General features: G+C 37.8%; 1 protein-coding gene across 1 annotated transcript in view; it reads left to right on the top strand.

Annotated features, from left to right (window-relative positions):
* Nucleotides 1-17,810, top strand: part of LETM1 (leucine zipper and EF-hand containing transmembrane protein 1) — a 28,622-nt gene extending 10,812 nt beyond the window's left edge. The window contains exons 4-14 of the mRNA XM_005517900.3: nt 1,412-1,555; nt 2,251-2,388; nt 5,330-5,533; nt 5,976-6,095; nt 7,164-7,295; nt 7,903-8,073; nt 8,697-8,852; nt 9,611-9,745; nt 10,326-10,513; nt 12,412-12,550; nt 13,925-17,810. Of these exons, the coding sequence (XP_005517957.3) occupies nt 1,412-1,555; nt 2,251-2,388; nt 5,330-5,533; nt 5,976-6,095; nt 7,164-7,295; nt 7,903-8,073; nt 8,697-8,852; nt 9,611-9,745; nt 10,326-10,513; nt 12,412-12,550; nt 13,925-14,074 (1,677 nt within the window). The 3' untranslated portion in view covers nt 14,075-17,810. The remainder of the gene's footprint in view (nt 1-1,411; nt 1,556-2,250; nt 2,389-5,329; nt 5,534-5,975; nt 6,096-7,163; nt 7,296-7,902; nt 8,074-8,696; nt 8,853-9,610; nt 9,746-10,325; nt 10,514-12,411; nt 12,551-13,924) is intronic.
* Nucleotides 17,811-21,819: the final 4,009 nt, after the last annotated feature.

Genomic DNA, 21,819 nt, shown 5'->3' with positions numbered 1-21,819 from the left:
CTTGCATGCACTCTCTGAGAATAGAGACTGGGGAAAAATAGGAACTCTGTACTCTATAGAAATTTTGAGGTGGGTTGTTTTTGTTTTGTTGGTTTTTTTAGGGAAAATGTACCTTCCTGAGTCCTTTCTGAGTTTTAACATTTTCTTCCAAACTTTCTTACTTTTTTTTTTTTTTTTTTAAACTCCATGGTAGTCATTTGCCTTCTGTTGTTGGAATGAATGGAAAAATCCTTGAGCCTGTGAACAATGGACCAAAGCATCCCTTCTGGGAAACTGAATTTTTTATATACAAACAAAAATGCCAAACTTTGAATCTGTAGAGCGTGTGCATTTCACATACAGTAGTGCTTAAGATTTTGGCTGGTTTTATGGTAAAAAAATTATGATTGAAGTTTTACAGGTTTTTGTATTCTAGCAAATCAGTCCTCAAGACATAGGATCTGTGCCGGCTGTTGTTGCTCTTCCCCTTGATGGCCATGGACTGTGGGGAGGGGCTGGAGTGGGGAGCATGGTTTACTTTTTAATAGCATTTATGTTGCCAGTTTTTGCCACTCACAGCTGTGTTTATCAAATTTTGATGTGGAATGACAGTGCTGTGGCAGTAGAGTACCAGCGTGTACCTCTGACTTAGGAACTGGTGGGATTCCCAACAACCAGTTTTTTCCTTTTAAAACAAGGTAGAGTCAAGCAAGATCTTCACTCCCCAATATAAACCGAGTTATTAAGCTTTCAACAATTACTGAAATATTTGATAATAGACGGTACAGCCTATTGTATATATTTGTGAGTGTACAGAAATCACAAGGACAGTATTTATTTCATGCAATTCAAGATTCAGTAACGAACACTGCCTGCTTTAGAGGATTACTGCTCTGGAAAAGCAGTGGTTTGAAAAAAAAATACCTACCAAGCTGGGCTCATTACCCTGGATTTAAATGTACATTACAATTGTTATAAGGGAGAGGGGGAGGGATCTTTCATTTTATTCTTGATTACTTAGTCCATAGTAGCTCATGCATGTAAGAAGTGGTGGAGCACAAATAAAGATGCATAAAAGAAGTTAAGCAGCTTTAATGACAACAAATGACCACCTCCTGTTTTCAGGTGCTTTTAAGAGGTTTAAATGAGATACTTGTTCAATAATCCTATTGAGACACAGTGAGGCTTTTGAAATACTTTCTATAGTGTTGAAAACTGGTGAAACTCCAGCACTCTCTAGTATATAGCAACTTAAAAAAAAAACATGAAAAACTGACTTTGTTACATCCTCTTATTGTGTTATTTTAAAATTTCTTAATAGCAAATATATATGTATGTGTGTGACCCTAAGTGATAATTAGATGATCAAATCAAGTATTTTTAAAATATGTATTTAAATTTTAGCTTATCAGTATATTTTTTTCTCTTCCAGTTTCTTCGAATATGTGCTGATCTTTTCCGCCTGGTCCCTTTCTTGGTTTTTCTTGTTGTCCCATTTATGGAATTTTTACTTCCAGTAGCTCTCAAGTTGTTCCCTAATATGCTTCCCTCTACATTTGAGACAAAGTCTAAAAAGGTAAGCAGGTCTGAATTTATAATCCAGTGATATTTTTTAAAAAATTAGAAATTTCTTGGTAAAGAAATTAGAAAAAGTCTAAAAATGTTGGATTTTTTTTCAGAATTGGGGTAATGCTTTTAATCTTCCTTATCTTAGTTTGAAGATGTTGCTTTTTAACATATAATTAAGAACTAGTGCTATCCTGGTTTTCATATGTGCAGGCACCAAGCTATCAGGGTTGAAAGCCTCTCTTGTCTTTTCTGCTATCCTCATTTCCATTTTCTATGACTCCTATAAAGAAGAAATAAAGCTCTTTTATTTTTCTGGTTGTATTAAAATAGACATTGTAATAATTGTAGTCTTAAACCTTGATACAAAGTTTTCCATATGTATACTTAATATTTTAAATAGCTTCTTACTTTTTTTTTTTGTTTAAGCTTTATTTCTTCTAGTTAGGTTTTCTCAGAATTGTTAGAGCTTTGTAAAAACCCACCAAAAGAGCCCCTCAAGTTTTCACTTCCAGAGCACATAGTGAGCTCTTCATCTTGTTCAGTGTGATTTGGGGATCTTTGGGAAGAGTGAATGCCCCCTTGGAATGTGTGTATTATAGTAGAAATCCAGAATTACTGCACATAGCTTGTCTGGGGGCAGAAGTGGTATTTAGTCCATGTATTTCTGGCAGGAACTTTTAAAAACAAATATTTTTTTAACAGGAGGAAAGATTGAAGAAAGAATTGAGAGTAAAGCTTGAATTGGCTAAATTCCTTCAAGACACCATTGAGGAGATGGCCTTAAAAAATAAAGCAGCCAAGGGAAATGTTACAAAAGATTTTTCAACATTCTTTCAAAAGGTAAAAAATTTGGAAAATGTATTTCTTCTTCCTACAAAAAAATAAGTGTTTATTTTTTGCCTGTTGTAATCATCACATAGTTTTATTTTGTTGGACTTGAAGAAACAGGATGTAGTAGTTTTTTTAGGATAAATTTCTTTTTTGTCAGTGTGATGAAGTTTTCCTATTATTAACTTCGGTGTTCTAGCTGGTGTTTTTACTCTGTAATTCTAAAAGCACTATATTTCTGTTCATTTTCTTCTTGTTCACTTGTTAATAAGTTAACTCTAACATGAAACATGGTGTGCTCGGTGGTTACTCATGTAGGTTTTGACCTCTTTTTTTTAACATGGGGTATGAAAACTAAGAGAGGACTTCTTTCTTAATTAACTGATTGAAACTTAGTGGGGGAAAAGTAAATTTTTTGGTCAAATTTAATTCTGCTTGTAAAAACAGTTTTTAAGTGCACAGTTGCTATATTGACTAGAATGTAGTATAACCTGAGGTTTAGCTAGAATGTAGTTGCTGTGCTTGGTGCAAAATTTTTCTAAGTTTGGTTGGTGACAACCAAAGGTTGTTTGCTGACAGAGAGACTTAGGTGTCAGACATCTGCCTCTTACATTAATGGCCTTTAGGTTTCACAGCATTTCCTTTCACCAAACTGTAGATGAGAGTAAAGTACTCCCTGGAGAGATGAAAAATGCCTTAAGTCTTCTCAGGACAGTATTTATGTCTGATTTCTCTTAATTGTGGGGCTGTTGAATAAGAGGTGGAGCCAACAGCATCACCAGGTGCTTTGAAAAAAAGGCAGTGGTCCCCTCCTTTGGAGAGAATGTGTATTTGTACAGAAAAAGGCACATAAGCCCAGGGGTTTCAGATATGATCTTTATAAGCCCTGTCAGATAGCTTAAGGTTTTCCTGCATGTCAGAGCTAAGATTAAAATGTGGGGTGCTAAGATGATGTTGATAGTGCCACGTAGATCACCTCACATAATCATAGTGGCAAATTTTGCCAGTCAGTAACTTCTTGCAAAGTCTGTACTTTGAAGCCTCTATGCAGTCATCTGTTTCTGTTCATTTGAATGTGCAGAACATTGTAAGTGGTTAGTTACAGCAGTTAGTGGCTGAGGCACTGCCCTGCAGGCTCTGGGAACTTGCCACTGCCATGCTTCATGTTCGGAACATTTCATTTTCTTCTGAAAGAGCTGCTACTGAGAATTTACATTTGGCCGTTAATTTCCATGGAAATAAATGATGTTTCACTCTACATTTGCTGGAGGAAGTTCCAAGTTCCTCTGATGACTAAAAAAGAAGTTTCAAGCCTGCATGTCATATGTGTGGGTGTGCTTTTTACAGCTTTATATTTCTCATTTGTGCCATAGAGACAAACTTCATTGATCTCATTTCACTGTACCGGATAATAAATGTCAGAGCAAGAAGCAGCTTGAATGTTTCCCACCTTTTTGCTATTCTTTTACAGCAGCTTATGTAAAGATTCTGTACAGAAGCTGATTTGATGCTGCCAGAACCATTGATTGCAGGCTTAACATGTCTGCTGCGTAATTCCAGAATTTGTCTCTTGCTTTGTAGCTGGTCATGTACTAGAAAGCTTCAGTTTGGACTTTCATTAAACACATGCTTGACTCTGTCAAAATTCATATTTAAACAAGAGAGAAAATACTTCCTGTGTTTTTGAGGTGCCTTTTTGGCTCCTGTGGTGAAGGCACTGGCAAAGTGGAACAACAAGGCGTTTGACCTTTCTTTCTTCAAGATGATTTCTCCGCTACAAAAGTATCCTGGAGGTTAATGGGCTCAGGGCCATCGTGTCTCCTGATTTTTACCTTTTCCTGTACTCAGTTCACTAAAATATTTGAGTTTGCAGGTAAAACAGGTAGGCATGCTAAATCAGGCAGTACAAGTAATGTTAGGATTTCAAACTGTACTTGATGTCACCTAGTTTTATGTTTTCTTTACAGGATTTTAAAAAAAGTAGAGGTATCAAAAAAGGTGTGGTTTTTTTAATATCTATGATTAGACCAAAGTTGTTAAGGGACTGGGAGTACTTAATTGTAAGTTCTGGAGATTTTTGATGCAGTGATGTCATTAGTAAGCTTTTGGTGCCATACTTAAAACAGAAAAATCAACATCTATACAGGTGATAATACTTTACTGTGACCTGATGAGACTAGGGAATTTTTCTCCTACTTCTTTGAACTGTTATTTCGGTTTCCAGTAATTGGATTTAATGACTGGGAATTCTTTGGCAGCACATCACTGAAAAACTTAACTTTGCATTTGTACAAGCAGTTACATAGAACCGCCATCACAAGGATGCAAAGTCCTTTCCCAAACAGTGCTTTATACATTGGAATTACTTCAAGTACAAAAACATTTGCACTGAGGTGCTGCAGAACATTTAGAAACTGAAAGCAAAAGAGTATTGTAATAGATGTGGTCATGGAGAGAAGTAGGTAGTTAAGTGTCCTAATCTGCATTTCATGGGAACACCAATGTTGCAAAATTTTTGCCATTGGGTGAACTTCTTACTTTATCTTCCTATCTTTATCTTACGTGTTTCTGTGTTTAGTAATTACAGTACCAGAACAAATAACTGCCAGCGTGACTCCTGTAGCAACTATTTACGAACACAAAGGTGTATATACTCTTTAAGTATCTCATGGCAGTGCAATTCAGCTAGACCTGCGTACTCCTTAGTGCATCTAATTTTTGTTTTGTTACTTTGATCTTAAGTTGTTGGAAATTGTCAGCACCATCAATTCTCTTGCCTAAGTAAGTTGTTTGTTTTTTTAAAAACTTCTTTCATTTTTCCTTGTGTGCTGTTTCTTATCCCAACATTGTTGCAAAGTGCTTGACAAACAAGGAGAGTGCTTTTATTCAAAATAATGCCCAACCATAACATTTGCTTTGAAAAGCTTTGTGTCTGTTTGTTTTTTTTCTACAGATCAGGGAAACTGGTGAAAGACCCAGTAATGAGGAGATCTTAAGGTTCTCTAAACTATTTGAAGATGAGTTGACGCTGGACAATCTGACCAGGCCTCAGCTGGTGGCACTTTGTAAATTGTTGGAACTTCAGTCAATTGGGACAAATAACTTTCTCCGCTTCCAGCTGACAATGAGGTTGAGGAGCATAAAAGCAGATGACAAAGTAAGTCATTCTGAATAGGCACTGGTTAATATTTTTGACACATAACAGAAATGTGTGTGTGGATATATGTACATTTGTTTTTCTAGGCATTTTCCATTTTTGTATTAATTGTCTTGTTTTTGAGAACTTTGAACAAAAAGGCTTGAAGAGCTTAAAATCTGAAGTGTCCTTATTTGTTAAGAAAAAACTGACCTTTTTTTAATCTACCATTAATTGAAATTAAAATAATTATATCACAAAGAAAAACGTTTCTATGAAATTATAATTTGCAAGGGAGATGATAGAAATATCAGCTTGGAGGTCGGCTGGCTGTGGGAGCAGCTGAGGCTGTTCTGTGTTACCGCAGCAGCCTCTAGCGGCTGTTGTAACACGTGGCTGTGCAGTGCTGGTGGTGCCTCTCTTTTGAGCTCTAACATGGTCAAATTTCCTTTCCGTTGTGCAGATGATTGCTGAAGAGGGAGTTGATACCCTGACTGTTAAAGAGCTCCAGGCAGCTTGTCGTGCCCGAGGGATGAGAGCTCTTGGTGTGACAGAGGAGCGTCTCAAGGAACAGCTTAAACAGGTATGGTTTTGCAAGACTGAATACACAGACCTAATTCCAGTTGTTAGCTCTGATGCTCTGATTTTTGTCCTGATTCCAAGAAGTCATTTTGATTCTGTTCTCACTAAAGGCTTGGTTAGAACAGTTTTTCTTCTTAATAAGTTTTTGTCACATGTACTTTGTAAGTATGTACTAGCTATGAGTTGCTGCCTTTTGACCGTGATGTTTTGATGATGCAGATAGATACTTAAATTTAACATATCTGAAATATGTTAGCAACTTTGAAAATTTATCTTGTTAGTTATTATTTTGCTCTAAGGAAGTTTTCACCAAGTAGATCAGTTGTCTCTTGGTGTTGCCTGGTTTAGAGGAAGGTATGTTGGAACATGTCTAGAGGAGGCCACAGTTGATTAGAGGGGCCTGGAGCATCTTTATTATGAAGATGGGCTGAGACAGTTGGGGTTGTTCAGCCTGGAAAAGAGAAGGCTCCAGGGACACCTTATAGCACCTTCAGTACCTAAAGAGGGCTTACAGGAAAGCTGGAGAGGGGCTTTTCACAAGAATATGTAGTGATAGGACACGGGGGAATGGCCTTAAGGTGAAGGAGGGGTTTAGGTATAGATTAGATATTAGGAAGAAATTATTTTCTGTGAGGGTGGTGGGACTGGCACAGGTTCCCCAGAGGTGGGGACTCCCCACCCCTGGAGGTGTGGAAGGCCAGGCTGAATGGGGCTCTGAATAACAGTTTAGTGTAAGGTATCCCTGCCTGTGGCAGGGGGTTGGAACTAGATGGATGATCTTTAACCCAACCCAAATAGTTCTGTGATTTCAAGATGCATGTGAAACAAACCACTTGTTCAAATATCCATTCCATACTTCTTGAAATACTTCTTCAAACAAAATACGTCTTCCTGCATTTCATTGCAATGGCTGTAATTTTTAGCTGGTTATAGTCTGTAGTTCCTGTCATAAGATATTGACTGGTAAGTAGTGGTAAAAAAATTGTATTTACTTTTGCTTGATTTTATCTGTAAAAAAGAATAAAATATCCTGAAATTGAAGACCTGTTTTTTTGTATTTCACTTACAGTGGTTAGATCTGCACCTGAACCAGGAAATTCCTACTTCGTTGCTTATTTTATCCAGAGCAATGTATCTTCCAGATACCCTTTCTCCAGCTGATCAGCTCAAAACAACCCTTCAGACACTACCAGACAGTGCTGTAAGTATTGATGGACATAGTGGATAATTAACTTTCAGTGTCACGACTGAAAATCCATCCAGACAAGTAGATGTTCTTCTCAGTTCCTATCTATTTTAGTAAATCATAGATAGGTTTATTTGAGTGACATTCAAACGCAGAAGTTGTGTTGTACATGGAGAGGTATGAAGATTAAGCAAATACAGGGCAGTATTGGATTACATGACAGCAGACAGTAATAGCATAAGAAGATTTAGAATACACCTTTCACTTACAAAAAAACAGTGAATGCTTTGGGCCATATAAAGACATTAATACTTGAAAATACATGATGTTATGTAGTGAGACAAATTTACAGAGTAGATTGTTGGTAGTCTTGAGAGGAAGAGAATGAAGAACATGTATGATTTCAGGGTGAAAAGTTCATGTTTCCACCAAAACCCCTGAAAACTTTCCCTAGAGAGTCATCTTTGAGAAATGCAAAAATGGGGTAACATTTGGGGGCTTTGACTTTATTCACTAGCAATCTAATGAGTATCTCAATCAGGATATCTAAGCTTAAATTATACAGCCATATCTCTATGTACATATACACACACTTCTATTAGACTACTTTTGTTATTTTTAGGCCAAAGAGGCTCAAGTGAAAGTGGCAGAAGTTGAAGGTGAAAAAATAGATAACAAAGTACGGCTGGAAGCAACACTTCAGGAAGAGGAAGCCATCAGAAAAGAAAATGAGGAAAAGAAAATGTCTGAAGCTGCAGAGAAAGCCAAAGAAACCCTTGAAGTTGCAGCCGTGGTAAGTTCTGCTGAGAACTATTGAGAAGTAAATGTCAAGTGATTTGAAAATGAGCGTGTTACGAGTTATTGCCTCTGCTCTGTTATTGTGTCCAAGAAACTGGACTTTAGATCCACGTATGGAAGATGTAGGAGAATATTTAAACTTACTGCAACACAAGAGTTTAATATAAAATGTTTAGTCTCAGTCTTACTTATCTTTGATTTCTCTTCCTTCTTAATTAGTGCGGTAAGAGAAGACTTCTTTTTCTGTAGTGAGGGTAGTGGTTTTGTTTAATTTTATTTTTTTTTATTTTCTGCACCCCATATTTTAAATGTTCTTACCTTTGGCTCATTATATTTGTCATTAACTTGATAATGTTGTGGTATAATATTTGACTATAAGAGCTGCTAGCCTGCTTTTTTAGTGAATTAAGCCTCAGGAGCTCACAGAAGTAGTTCTTTAAGTACAAGTATGTTAATGTAAAACCACTCAATACATTGCAGTTTTTTAACCTTTTCTCATAAAAATGTGTGTGTCTACTTCAGCAACTATTTCTATTTTGACAAGTCATTCTTTACTGATGCTAATACAGCTAATGTTTTGGATTTTAAATTCAACCTAATGAGGTGTTTTAAATTTAGAAAGCGGTGGAACCAGCAGCAGATCTTGAAGCAACTGTTCTGCAAGCTAAAAAAAGACAGGTGGTGATGGATACTGAACCAGAACTGGCACAGGCAGGTGCAGCAGTGCACTCAGAGGCACTGATAGATACAGCACCAGTGCTGGAAGGCATTAAGGTAATCTGGATCACCACATGTTTTCATACTTTTGAATGTAAAGATTCAGAGCATTTATGTGAGAACCATGATAAATTGCTTGTCTGCCCCTTAACTTTTAAACTTCTCATCACGTTCTCTGTTAAAAGTAACTACTTAGTGGATTGAAAATTCACCAATGCAGAAGCTGAAGTCAGCACAAAACGTCTCAGAGCATCTCCTTTATCTATCTGCAATTTTGAAATTAATATGCCTGTTTTGGGGGGCTCTTGCACTGTCTCTAGATAGAATGGGCCTGTGCATATTTTATTCCCAGCTTTTCAAGAGACAAGTGTACTTCACAAACTATGGATGTTCATCCTCATTCTCACATATGTTATTGGAGATAACTTTTCTACAGCCCAACTTTCCAAACTAACATTTTTTTTTGTGTAATTTATCTTTTTCCTTACATTGTTTCTCAGTTGTTTTAATTGCCTAACCCAAGAATGAAGTTAAACATTCTTAAATGAGGTGATCAGTTATGGAATTTCAAACTCACATAATCAATCACATTAACTGAACTTACTACTGGCACACTTCAAAAAACTATTTACCATAGCAAATCAACTCCCTTACTATTTAAAATCTTTGCATTAGCCTCAAAATCACTATATGATAATAGTGATTCCAGATATGTAAAAAGAATCTTGAGTTTCTCTTTTCTGCTAGAGGACTAAAAATCTTGCAGTAAGATCACAAATATGCCTTTCACTAATTTGTGTATATTTTCTGTACAGGGTGAGGAAATCACCAAAGAGGAGATTGATGTGCTGAGTGATGCTTGCAACAAGCTACAGGAACAGAAAAAATCACTTACAAAGGAAAAGGAGGAGCTTGAGGAATTGAAGGATGATATCCAGGAGTATAATGAGGTGAAGAATGGGGCACAGAATTTTGTTTTCAGTTTATGTTTATTTTTAGCAGAAATGATCCACAAATTTAAAGATTACCTTTCTTGGTCATCTGTTACTCTGAAGTTGGAAGCTGAGTGAATGAACTTCATATGTGACATTGCAGAGCCTCATTTGTGTAACATGTTCAAAGCCTAATTGTTATCCCTGGAGCAGTTCTTAGCAGATAAGATTCCTGCTGCTGCTCTTGTTCCAGAGTGACTGAGGTAACAGGATCTGACTGACTGCTGCATGCTGCAGTTCTTTCTTAGCAAGTGTAGATGTCAGTATTACTGACACTGATTACTGGAACTTCCAAGATAAGTAAAATGAACCTTATCCAGTCTTATGAAAGGTGTGGAAAACAACATTTAAGGGGTGTACAAAAAAGGCAGCAGTGTTAGAATTCATTGTTCTAATTCCATCTGGCTTTGTAAGTCTCTACACTTGTATTTCATCTATAAATGGCTCCTGTCTTGAAATGCTGGTTGAGGTCAGTAGTGTCTGTTGTTGTGAATTCACACCAGCAAAAGCTTTTCTCTTTCTTGACCATTTCTTTTAGGATTTGCAAGAGATAAAGGAGCTTTCTAAAACTGGTGAGGAAGAGGCAGTGGAAGAGTCAAAGGCGAGCAAGCGACTGACAAAGAGAGTGAACCGAATGATTGGTCAGATAGACAAAATTATTGTGGAATTAGAAACAAGTCAAAAGACAGCAGACGCAAAGCTGGATGGTGAAGATACTCCTGCTGGGTAAGTGACCTGGGAGCACTGGATGTGTCTCTGGCTGTTCACCTTCACTCTTGCTTTTGTCTGATGTGTGGTTAGAAAAGAATTAGTGAATTACTTGTTTAGAATATTGAGATAATTGATTTTAAAAAATGAAGTTAACAAAATTGTGCTGCAGATTTTCTCTCTTCTAAGGCTGAATATGTTTGAACTGATAAAGGAAAAAGGGATGTATAATTCCCCAGGTTGTGAGGGTGTTCTGAAAGTCAGTGTTGATTAGAGTGTTACCATGCCTCTAACAGGATTACAGGTGAAATCATCCCCTTAGTCATGCTCCTCACACAGTAATTTTGCTCAGTGCCATTGACTGAAAAGGTGCACAACAGTGTGTGAGCATGTCCATATTTGTTGTTATTTAGTAATAAAGGTCTCAGGAAAGAAATTGCAAGGGTTTGTAGTGTCTGGTGCCAGGTGGGGAAATGTGTCTAATGGAAGTGAGATCATTTTATATGCTCCCTTTCCAAAAGATTTACTTAATTTCATTTTTTTAACACACAGATTTTCCAAGAAAGATTTTTCCTGATAGTTTCATTAAAAAATTCATTTATCAATGCTTATCCAGGTCTTAATACTATTGGAGAGTCTTTCAGGCAATGTTATGTTAAATGGTCATATACTGCTTGTTACACACACTGAAATAGCTGGAAACTGTGACACGGACTCTCATGGTTTGTGATCATGAATGCTGTATTAATCTGGTTTATGCTTGCACCATTTTGTGTGATTTATTAAGAGAGTATCCCAGCTCCCAAAGCGCATAACTAAACAGAAATAGGGATTCTGCTTTTGTTGCTTCTGAGCTCTGTGTTTTCCAGTCCCCAGGGCAAACAGTAATTTGTTGCAGATTTTGAGTAATGGCATTAAGGCAGTCATATGAATGGTGCTACAGAGAAGTTGTTGATCAAAACCATCTGAATTTGTAAACTAACAATACAATTTAGAATCTGCTTATACTGAATGTAATTATACTTTGTAATGGATGGTTTTCTGGATAATTTTGTAGGTGATTGTGGATGACTGAAAATTATTAGTTTAAATATTGCTTAATTGTCAAAGGCTTGTCTTTTAACCTTCAGGATGGTGCAGTCATTATCAAGCCATGTCCAGGACATTTAGTGGTGGCTTGAGAAATGGTCCTTGCATAAAAGTCTGTCTGCACCCAGAGGAGCTGGGACTACACTGATAAAGCCCTTCTGTTTAGTATTTATTGGCTTCACTGTCTCCTGCATTTCAGCTGGATCTGTGCTGGAAGATGTTTCTTCAAACAAGCAAAATACATAGGCAAGCAAGGGCTTTAGGTTGCAGCAGACAGACAGCTTGAACTTCATGAGATCAGTGTGCAGAAAGCAACATCTGAAACCTGCTAGTCCTTCCTTCCTTAGAGTCTGGTCCTTGACAGAGGAAATGGAGCTGATTTAACAAAACAGCTCAACTGCTCAAGTGATTAGTTCTCAGCTTTTGTTTTCCTGTGACTCATTGATTTTCTGTCAGTCAGCCTCTAAATATAAAAGGGTGCCAGAAACATGGCACTGTATCTTTGGTAAATGGGGAGTGAGGGGACAAAGGGCATTAGATACACAGTCTGTGAAGCATAGAAAACTGTATTTCAAATGTTTCTGGGTACTTGTATTCTTTCAATAAAACATACAGAAACTGAAGCACGACATTTGATGGTAAGATAAAAATCTGCTTGCTGATCAGTAACTTATTTTTGTATTTTTTGCATTCTGTTCAGGATTATAAATAAATAATTAATAATTTTACAAGCATCCTGCAGTGTAGTAACTTCCAGTACTGCCTTTTGTCAACTTTATTCCTTTGGAGTAACAGCTTGTCATGTAGAGTTTGTGCTTTCTCTTCAGGAAGAATCTCATCAGCATTGCTGAGCTAATTAATGCAATGAAACAAATTCAGAAGATTCCAGAGGAGAAGCTAACAAGGATTGCAGAGGCACTAGATGAAAACAAGGATGGCCAAGTTGATATAGATAATGTTGTTAAGGTAAGTGTCTGGACTTCTTAAAGAAAGTAAGGCTAACTGTCCTTCAAACATGGAACCTGTTTGAGCATAAATTCTTAGTGCAGTCTTTTGCAAGAATCTGTACTTGATGCCAGTGAGGTTTTTGGTATGTGTTGTAAATAGATCTTATAGAACAGCATCTTGAGAATCTATATGACTGTTTTTTGGAGGGGTGGTGGGTGGAAATCCATGTCCATTACATTACCTTTAAAGCTGTTGGTGTTCCTGGAGGTCTCTCTAAAATTCTGTAAAATAACCTAAATTTGTTATTACTTACAAATGGGAGGGAGTAGAACTACTACTGTTAGCCAAAGTGTTGACATAACATCCATAGATATATTTCATATCAGTAGAAGATAGTAGCTTCTCTTGCCTACTTGTATGCTTTTGATGTTTCATTGAGATCTATGTTTCCTGTGCTTGAAAGACAACAGACCACCAGTTGGTGGTCTTTAAGTCTACTGTAAATGAGTTGTGTTTGTTGCCTGATTTGTCCTGTTGTCTCATATTGCTGGACATTCTCAGGTTTTCTGTGCCTTTCACCTTCATTTTCTTGTTTATTTTTCACTTGGCAAATTTAGATTTGTCCTGAAACTTTCTTCCCACAAGTCATTCTGCTACTCGATACAGAAATAGCATTTAAACTATGGCCAGCTAGAAAATACAGTATCTGTCTTTTGAAACACATTTTTCCTTTCTACTGCCCCAGTGGTGATTATCTTCCCTCTTGCTCTAAACAGCCGTTGCACATTTAGCAACACAGATAAAATGTACTTGTAAATTCTGCATATATTGCAGAATAATTCTAGGAACTTGAGGAGATATGCCAAGAATACATTTGTACAAAAAAAGCTATTTAAAGGAAGTTGGAATCATTTACTAGATTATTTTTTTCATTTGCGATCTGAAAGGCCCACCCCCTTTACTTTCAAGTTTTTCTAAATTTATGTCTGTCTAGTACAGTAGGTCTTTTTAAATAAAATGAAAATAAAATTAAGCCTATAAATTACTGTCTTAAATACTTTTTCAACAGGTACTGAATCTCAGTTTTCCATTGAAACAGATAAAGTAAATGGATCTGTTTTATTAATGCTTTAAAATGTCTTTGTGTGCTGCACACACAAAAGTCAAAAGTTCTAAGTCTTTTAGTTTACATTTTAGCTTTTTTGTAATACTCTGGATGTGTCTGAGGTACTGGTTGTACTTTGAATTAGTCTTCCATGTAAGAAAAAAAATGCTGTTTTCTTGAATATGAGAACTGAATACTTTTGTTGTCTTAACAAAATTTATTATGGGAAAATGCCTCCATCATGTAAAAACTAAATGCACTCTCAATTTCATTTTATGTTCATGTAGGTTGTAGAATTGATTGACAAAGAAGATATTGATATTGGCACCAGCCAGGTTGCTGAGATTATGTCACTGCTTCAAAAAGAAGAAAAACTGGAGGAAAAAGAGAAAGCAAAGGAAAAGCAAGATAAGGAAGCTGCAGAAGCAAAGAATTAAGCTTCAGAATCTGAAGCTAATTGCAGTTGTAATCAAAATCTTGTATATCTTTCTGTGTCTAATGGCTACATATTACTTGAGCTTTGTGATTTTGGGAAGTGTTTTGAGCTGATTCTGGTAATAAATCTTAGACATGTTTTCTGACATATGGAATGAAATTTCCGTTCGTCAAAGAAGTGATTTAGTGTCATTCCATACTGATGAAAACAGAATATGCTTCTTTAGCAGTGCTCCTGCCCACAAAAATATGTATTTGCACTCATTGTTGTGGTACAGTGATCCATTAAACTTGGATTTTTGCTGTATAAATTAAGTGTATCTATCATGGAGAAATGTTTCCCATTTATTTTCTTCCATTGTTACACGGGGCCCAACCTTGCTCTGCTTCTACCTTTTGGCTTTTTCAGAAGCTTTCTGTTCCATCACAATATTACATGTTTTCTAATCTGCTCGTGTATATTCCATGGCTTTAGTAGTAGCTGTATAGATTTAAGGGGTTTTAGGCTAAATATCACTAAGCTGTTGCCTCACTGACAGAGAATGTGGCATTCTGATCACTTCTATGAATTCATGGTTATTACTATTTTCTGTTGAAGGGAAAAATCAGATTTATTTTTCCCTAGAATGGAAACTTGGCATGAAGTTTGCTACTTATGGGTGCCTTAAATTTCATAGGACTAGAGAGTAGAGTATGTTGCTTCTACTCAAAACTCCATGAATTATTAAAGCGTTGGAATCACAGGAGCCTTTAAAATAGTTTCAGAACACAATCTGTCACATGGTAAAGTAAGTTAAATTGTTTGTCTGAATAGCAGAATGAAAATAATCAAAAGGGGAAAATGTCAGTTGTGATCTTTTTGCATATATTTAAAAAATGTAGCTATCTTCATGTGCTTGTTTTTCATCGGATAATTACTTACACTGTAACTAGTTCTCTTACCTCTTAATTTTCATCTCAGGTATAAAGTCATTAACCAAGTATAGTCAGAGTACATAAATGTGTTCATCTCATGGCTTTGCTTACTGTGCAGTCAACAAGTAATTTCTGGTATTGCCAGTGCTTTGATTACATTATTGGTTTTCTAATTGCTTATAGTCAATATCTTTATATGTGTGACTACATACTGGCAGTAGGTCAAGGTTTTCTCATATTTCTTCTTAGTAGCAAATTTTAAAGTTTTCAAATACTAACTCTGGGATGTTCCATAATTCATGGTACCCTAAATTTTACACTTCTCTTAAAATTTATTATAAAACACATGTAGTGCAGCTTGAACCAGCAGGGTTGAGGTTTGGGGTTTTTATTCTGTTTTTATTTTACACCCAGTATTATAAAATGTACGACCATTCTTGATTTTGTGTACATTATAGAGAGCACATCTGACGATGGCACTGTACATGGTGATATTGAGGTGGGCAGTTAGTACTTAATGCTTTTAGTCATAGTAGCATATTTTTGTAGAAAATATCAACTCCCAAGTATATTTCAGCATAATTTCATGTGCAGTATTTATCTAGATTGGCTAAATTATTTGTACAAATTTATTTGAAGTTAGTGGAACAAAAGTTTTGACAGTCTCATGGCTTGCATGATATGGACCATTGTATTTAGTTGTTTCCAAAGCAATATGTACAGTGAGATGTACAGTTCTAGAAAAAGTCAGTGTGTAGTTCAACTATTGAGTTCATATTCTGTACAGTTTGCAAAGAAAGCTGATTACAGCAAGATCCTCCTGAGAATTACTGTAATTGTATCTGAAGTGTGAAATTGCTGTGGTGAAGCTGAAATTTCAAATCAGTACAATCTTATGGTTCAGGTATCCCGAAACAAATTTATCCCTCATAAATCGAGATTACCTTGGAGATTTCAGCATGGAAGTCACTTTGCAGATTTTTGAAGATCCAACTTCACTAGGTGCTTTTTTTTAGGCCAATGCTTGTGTTAGATGTAAATCCAAGAATAATACTGATATCAAAAAAATACTGTCTAGAAACTAATTTTCCATTTTATAATTTACAGCTAGAATTTATGGGCTTTGAAGTACGCTAAATTTTTACAGTGGCATATTTTCAATATTAAAACAATGTATAAGAATATTACTTGACATTCCTGAAACGTGGTAAAGATACTCTAAAATTGCCTGCTACCTTTCATGGAATATCAAAAACCTAAGAATTGTATTCACTTGAATGCATGCAGATTTAAACCAGGGAAGTAGCAGAAAAAGCTGTTTTCAAATATTTATTGATTAAAGTTTTACAGAGCTTTAACTGTCCTGAAGGTAAATTGGCTGATGCAGTATTTGGGAGTTTAAAACACTTTGCTGTTGTTCTGTGTTTACTGTTCACTTACATTTTCTGTGGATTAAGTAAGAAGGGAGCCAAAAATAGCTGTTTTTTTTTATTTTATGAAGAATATTGTAATTAAAGTAATTGTGATACATTTGGATTGCATGAAATTTGGCATATTGTGAAATCTACAGATAACATAAAATTTATTTAAATGGCAGCTTTCTGCTGTGACCTAAAGCAATCACAGAACATGCACACCAACCATGGAAAGGACTTTCATGGGGAATACCTTCCTTCTGTTGAAAGCAGGCCAAGCCCATGACACCAGACTTGAACAACACATGTTCTGCAAGCTTTAAAAGATTAGGAAGCCCTCGGTGATAAACTTTTACCGAGCTTTGAACCTCCCAAGCAGCTCTGTCCCAGTGGTACAGGCAACTGCATCAGAGCAGAATAGCTCCAGATAATGTGCTTGGTTACCTTTGGTGTTGACCAAAAAACCAGAAGCTGTTTTGAAATTCAGAGAAAGGATGACTTTCAAGTGTACATTAACTGGATAGAACTTATTCCTGAGTGAATATTTAATCAGGAGATGTAAATATTTCTTTAAATAATTTAAAGGATATGTGAGATTTCAATGACTTTGTGACTTACACAGGCAAAGCCTCTGAGCTCAGACTTAGGTGATTGGTAAGACCATTGATGGGGTTGTTGCAGATTCAAATAAGATTTTGACTAAACTATTCAGGGGGAAAATGTAAAACACACAAAAAGCTTTTTAAACAATCCATTTAGCACAGGGAAGAGAAGTAGAGTAGGATGTGATTTATTTTCCCCCTTTAAAACAAGTGTGTTATAGGACCTATTTTATTGAAAAACTTGTTTCTGTTTCATCTTTGCTCAAAAGATGGTTTTCACAGAGATTTTCATCACTGACTACATGCTGTAAGAATTGATCTGCCTGCAGGTTAAGTGCCAGAAAGCTGGTTCAGATGGAGTTTGTCAGCAGGACTGCATGTAGGTAGAGAACAGTCTCTTGCCAGGATAGTACCTTACACTTGAGTAGGCTTTGTCTGGGGGAAAAAGTTATATCTTTTATACAACTCCAAAATACTTCTTTCAACTTTATATCTGCATACATTGCTAATAATTTTAACTTTAGCTACTTCAGCATGTATTTAAATACTTTTAAATTGTTACTATCAAATAATTGGGTATACTTAATCAAAAGAATAATCCCACATTCTGTTATTTGTATGTATTCCAAGTTTTGCTTTTCAGTTGATTAATTTCAACCTGTATTATAAATTTAAGTTGAAAATCATTTGTCTGTGCTCTGAGCATACTGGTCCTGTGTTTGCCATAACTCAGTGTAAAATTTTTATTTTAATTGGAGCTTGTGTCCTTTGTTTAGTTACAATAAAAGTATCATTTTGAAACCTAATCTCTCCATTATTTTTCTGTTGGTTTTGATAATTTAGTGTTAATTTATTGTTCTTCAGATGAGATGCCAGGCACAGGGCTGGATGCTGATGAGCTGTGTCCATGGAAGTAATCTCCTGTCTGTTTTAAAACAGAATTTGGGAACAGGCAAATGCTGAATCTGCACTCCAGTGTAAAGTGTTTCAACAGGTGGCTGAAGCCAACCTTCTGCCTTGACATGTTTTTAAGATAATAATAAATAAGCAAGGTTGGGTTGTAAATTTTTTCCTTATTTTGCGTAAAGCCAAATAGCAAATAAAAAGGTTTAAATGTGGCGGAACTTGTTCCTTTTAAGCTTTTGCTTTAAGAAAATCCTTGAATGACCCTTTAATTAGGATGAATAGAAGTGGTGGGCAGCAGTGGTCAAACTGACTAGCAGAGCAATTGGGGTTTGAGTTTGTGAATTAAATGTAGACATTGGCAAGTGTCCTTGATCATATTTACTGAACTGCCAAAAAAGAGACTGACTTCTGGATCCATTGTTCTCTTTGCTGAGATATATTAGTTACTACACTCTTGAATGAATCTCTATGACACGTTGCTAACAATTGTAATTGTTAAAAGCTAAGGGGAAAATGGGGACAGCTTGTAGATTGAGATAAGGCAGTTTACTAAGGCAGCAGCAAAAGTTTGTGCGTGCACAAGCAAAGGAAAAAGAAAGGTTTATTCTCTACTCCCCATCATCAAGCGATGTTCAGCCACTTCCTGGGAAGCAGGGCTTCAGCAGGTGTGGAGGTTGCTCTGGAAGGCAAACATTGTAAATAATGAATATACTTCATCCTCCTCCTTTCCTTGGCTTTATATCTGAGCTGACGTCATATGGTCTAGAATATACCTTTGGTAAGTTGTGTCCCCTCTCAGGATCTTGCCCACTCCCAGCCCGTTGATGGGGGAATGTTGAGACAGCACTGATGCTGTGCCAGCCCTGCTCAGCAGCAACCAAAACATGGGTGTGTTATCACTTCTGCAGCTCCCAGGGCAAAGCACAGCACTGTGGGGCCTGCTGTGGGGGAATGGACTGCAACTCAGCCAGACCCAATGCAATTACAGACATGGATTTGTGCCTTGTCTGCAACTGTGCACAGAGGGAATGGCAACTGCCTGCTCTAATAGCAGATAATGAACATATTGCTGTGACTTCACTGGATGGAATCTTCTTTTGCATCAGGCTGGTATTGCAGGTGGGCAGAAAACTGGGTGGGAAAATCTCTGACTTCATGACATCACAGACTGAAAAGAATTAATATGGAAATTGTATTGCAAACTATTTTGGTGAAATGTCATTTAGAGGGTGAACACATCTGCATAGTGGTGGTGAGAGATTGATAGCCTTGTGGTTGTTTCATCGACCTGAGGCCAGAGAAATCTGTGTTCAGTTAATGCCCAGTCTATCAATAACACATCACTTGGCTCTTGTGCCACTGTAACATAAAACCTCCTTGACAGTGACTGGGCAGACAAGTTCCCCAGAGCAGTCTGTGCAAGGACCTAGTACAGCATTTTGTAGCAATAAGGCTTTTAAATACCAAATGCAGACAGTGACAGATCATACCAAGCAGTTTCCCTGGCTAAGGATTTTCACTTTTCTCACTGCTTATATATTTGGTATTTTCTTGAATTATTTCTCAATGCTGATGTGAGCAGGAGGATGTTTGTAGTATGTTTTTAGTTCCCCACACCCTGTGTTCATTTCCACTTTTGTGTATTTTTGGATATAAATCTTTCTCAGTAGTTAAATATCCTTCACAGGTCAAAACTCTTTGGGGGCTCATTAGCATGTACAATTTTACCCTTGCCAAACCTTCTGTGGTTTGCAAACATCAGTTTCTCTCATCTAACTGGCGTAAAGGATTTCTGCTATGCTAGAGATGGATCTAATGCAGATTTGCTGCTTTCCGTCTAGAATTTCTCTCTATGTATATTGGCAGAGCAGCCCCTTCATGAACAGCCTGATTAATGTCTCAGGGAATGCTGCAGCCAGCAATTTGAGATGTCAGTTCTCCCATGCATGTTGGGAGCGGCTGCGGATTCTCCATCCCTCCTTTTGTCCCAGCCCAAAGGCCATCCAAGTTTTTTCCTAGTATTTTCTAACTGCATTTTCAGGTCCTCAATTAAGCAAGATTTTCAGACTCTGTTGTAAGGAGAGCTTCAGCAAGGAGCTGAAGGGCAACTGGGAGATGAAAATAAAAAAAAACATAATTACAAAAAAAAAGGAGAGAGAAGTCTTAATAGTCTTACTAAATTAAGATGGGAAGTAGCAACCTGTTGTGCAGAAAACCTGGGCATCTTAGCAGCCTATTCTAGACTTGTAAAAGTGTTTTCTTTCACAAATGTAATCCCAAAGTAGTGAGCAAATCAGCAGGTGTTTCTTCTCCATTCTTTCCATCCCCCAACCTTTCCCTTTTCTCTTTTCTTAATGTGCAGGACCAATTTGGAAAGATATCCATATATCTTGGACTCCTTGTTGCACGTCAGTTCCTCAGAACCTTGCTTTGCCCTGGTGGGAGTGGAAATATTAATGTTTCCAATGAACACCTCCTCACTGGATGGTGTTCAGTGCTTGTTCTGTGAAACCTCCAGCAGCCTTCATCAGGCTCTGCTCTCACCTGCCTCAGTCATAACGACACCAGCTCCTCTCTGGGCCCTGTGCAGTCTCTGCTCCCAAGAGCAGGAGGCTTTCATCCTTCCCTTCAAATCCTGCATGCTCTTATCATCAGCAGCTGTACAAGCCACAACATTTCAGTGAAAAATATGTTCCTAGGATGAGTCTTCAAAATCAAGAGTGACACTGAGAGGAAGTCATGCACATGCCTACCTGCAGACCTACCTCCTGCAAACATTCAATTCTGTGATTAAACTAACACTGCTGTCCCTAAGTGACTTAGTGTGATTTAATTTCAATTTTACCTAAGCCACTTGGGATCTTTTCCCCAGAAAATCCTTTGTATTCTGAAAATGAGACCCTTTTGGCTATCTAGGTTTTGGACTTTCAAATTCAAGAATTGACTGGTGTCAACACAAAAGCCTTTTTCAAATAAATGACAAGGGGGAAAGCACTGTCAGAGAGCCCCTTATTTGTACCTTTTTGTGCCTTTTTGGTACACAATTTGTAGCTTCGTGCTCAAGAGAAATCTGACGTGGAAAATAGCACTCCTAGCCAGGCTCAAGGAAGATTTGTAACAGTGAATGGAAACAGGCAGGGAGAGCTGATAGTAGCATTTCAGTTGTTCATTCTTCTGTGTAATTTGCCTTAGAGTGAGTGGGAGGCTATAATATTAATTTGTTTTATTTTGTGACTGAAAACACATCCTCAATCAAGAGAAATATAGTAGAAATATAGGATATAGAGAAATAGAGAATCGGAGATGTACTTACATATGTACCACCAGGCGTGATACTCTTCCTGAAGCTGTTGCTGGAACATGGAAGTTTGACAAAGCGAGGGAAAGGCTTTGAAACCTCCTTTTCGACTTTGAATACGCGATGCCGCGGTGGCGGGTGAAGCAGACACGACCCCTGCGTTTTTCAGGAGAGCAGAGGGAGAATAAATCCTCGTGTCCGAGCCCCGGGCCAGCATCCTGCCGGGATCCACCGCGCCGCTGGGTGGCGCTCTCGGCCCGCCGGGAGCGCCCCGCTCGGATCCCGCTCGGCTCCTGCCCGGATCCCTGCCCGGATCCCTTCTGATCCCACCCGGATCCCGCCCGGATCCTGCCCGGATCCCTGCCCGGATCCCTGCCCGGATCCCTTCTGATCCCACCCGGATCCCTGCCCGGATCCCTTCTGATCCCACCCGGATCCCGCCCGGATCCTGCCCGGGTCCCTGCCCGGATCCCGTCTGATCCCACCCGGATCCCTGCCCGGATCCTGTCTGATCCCACCCGGATCCCTGCCTGGATCCCTTCTGATCCCACCCGGATCCCGCCCGGATCCTGCCCGGATCCCTGCCCGGATCCCTTCTGATCCCACCCGGA

Source organism: Pseudopodoces humilis, chromosome 6 (genome assembly GCF_049639895.1).
Source record: "Pseudopodoces humilis isolate 2021_Gansu_Grassland_sample_001 chromosome 6, ASM4963989v1, whole genome shotgun sequence".
NCBI classification, from domain to species: Eukaryota; Metazoa; Chordata; class Aves; order Passeriformes; family Paridae; genus Pseudopodoces; species Pseudopodoces humilis.
Note: the sequence above shows the minus strand (reverse complement) of the source record. Positions and strands in the feature narration are given on the sequence as shown.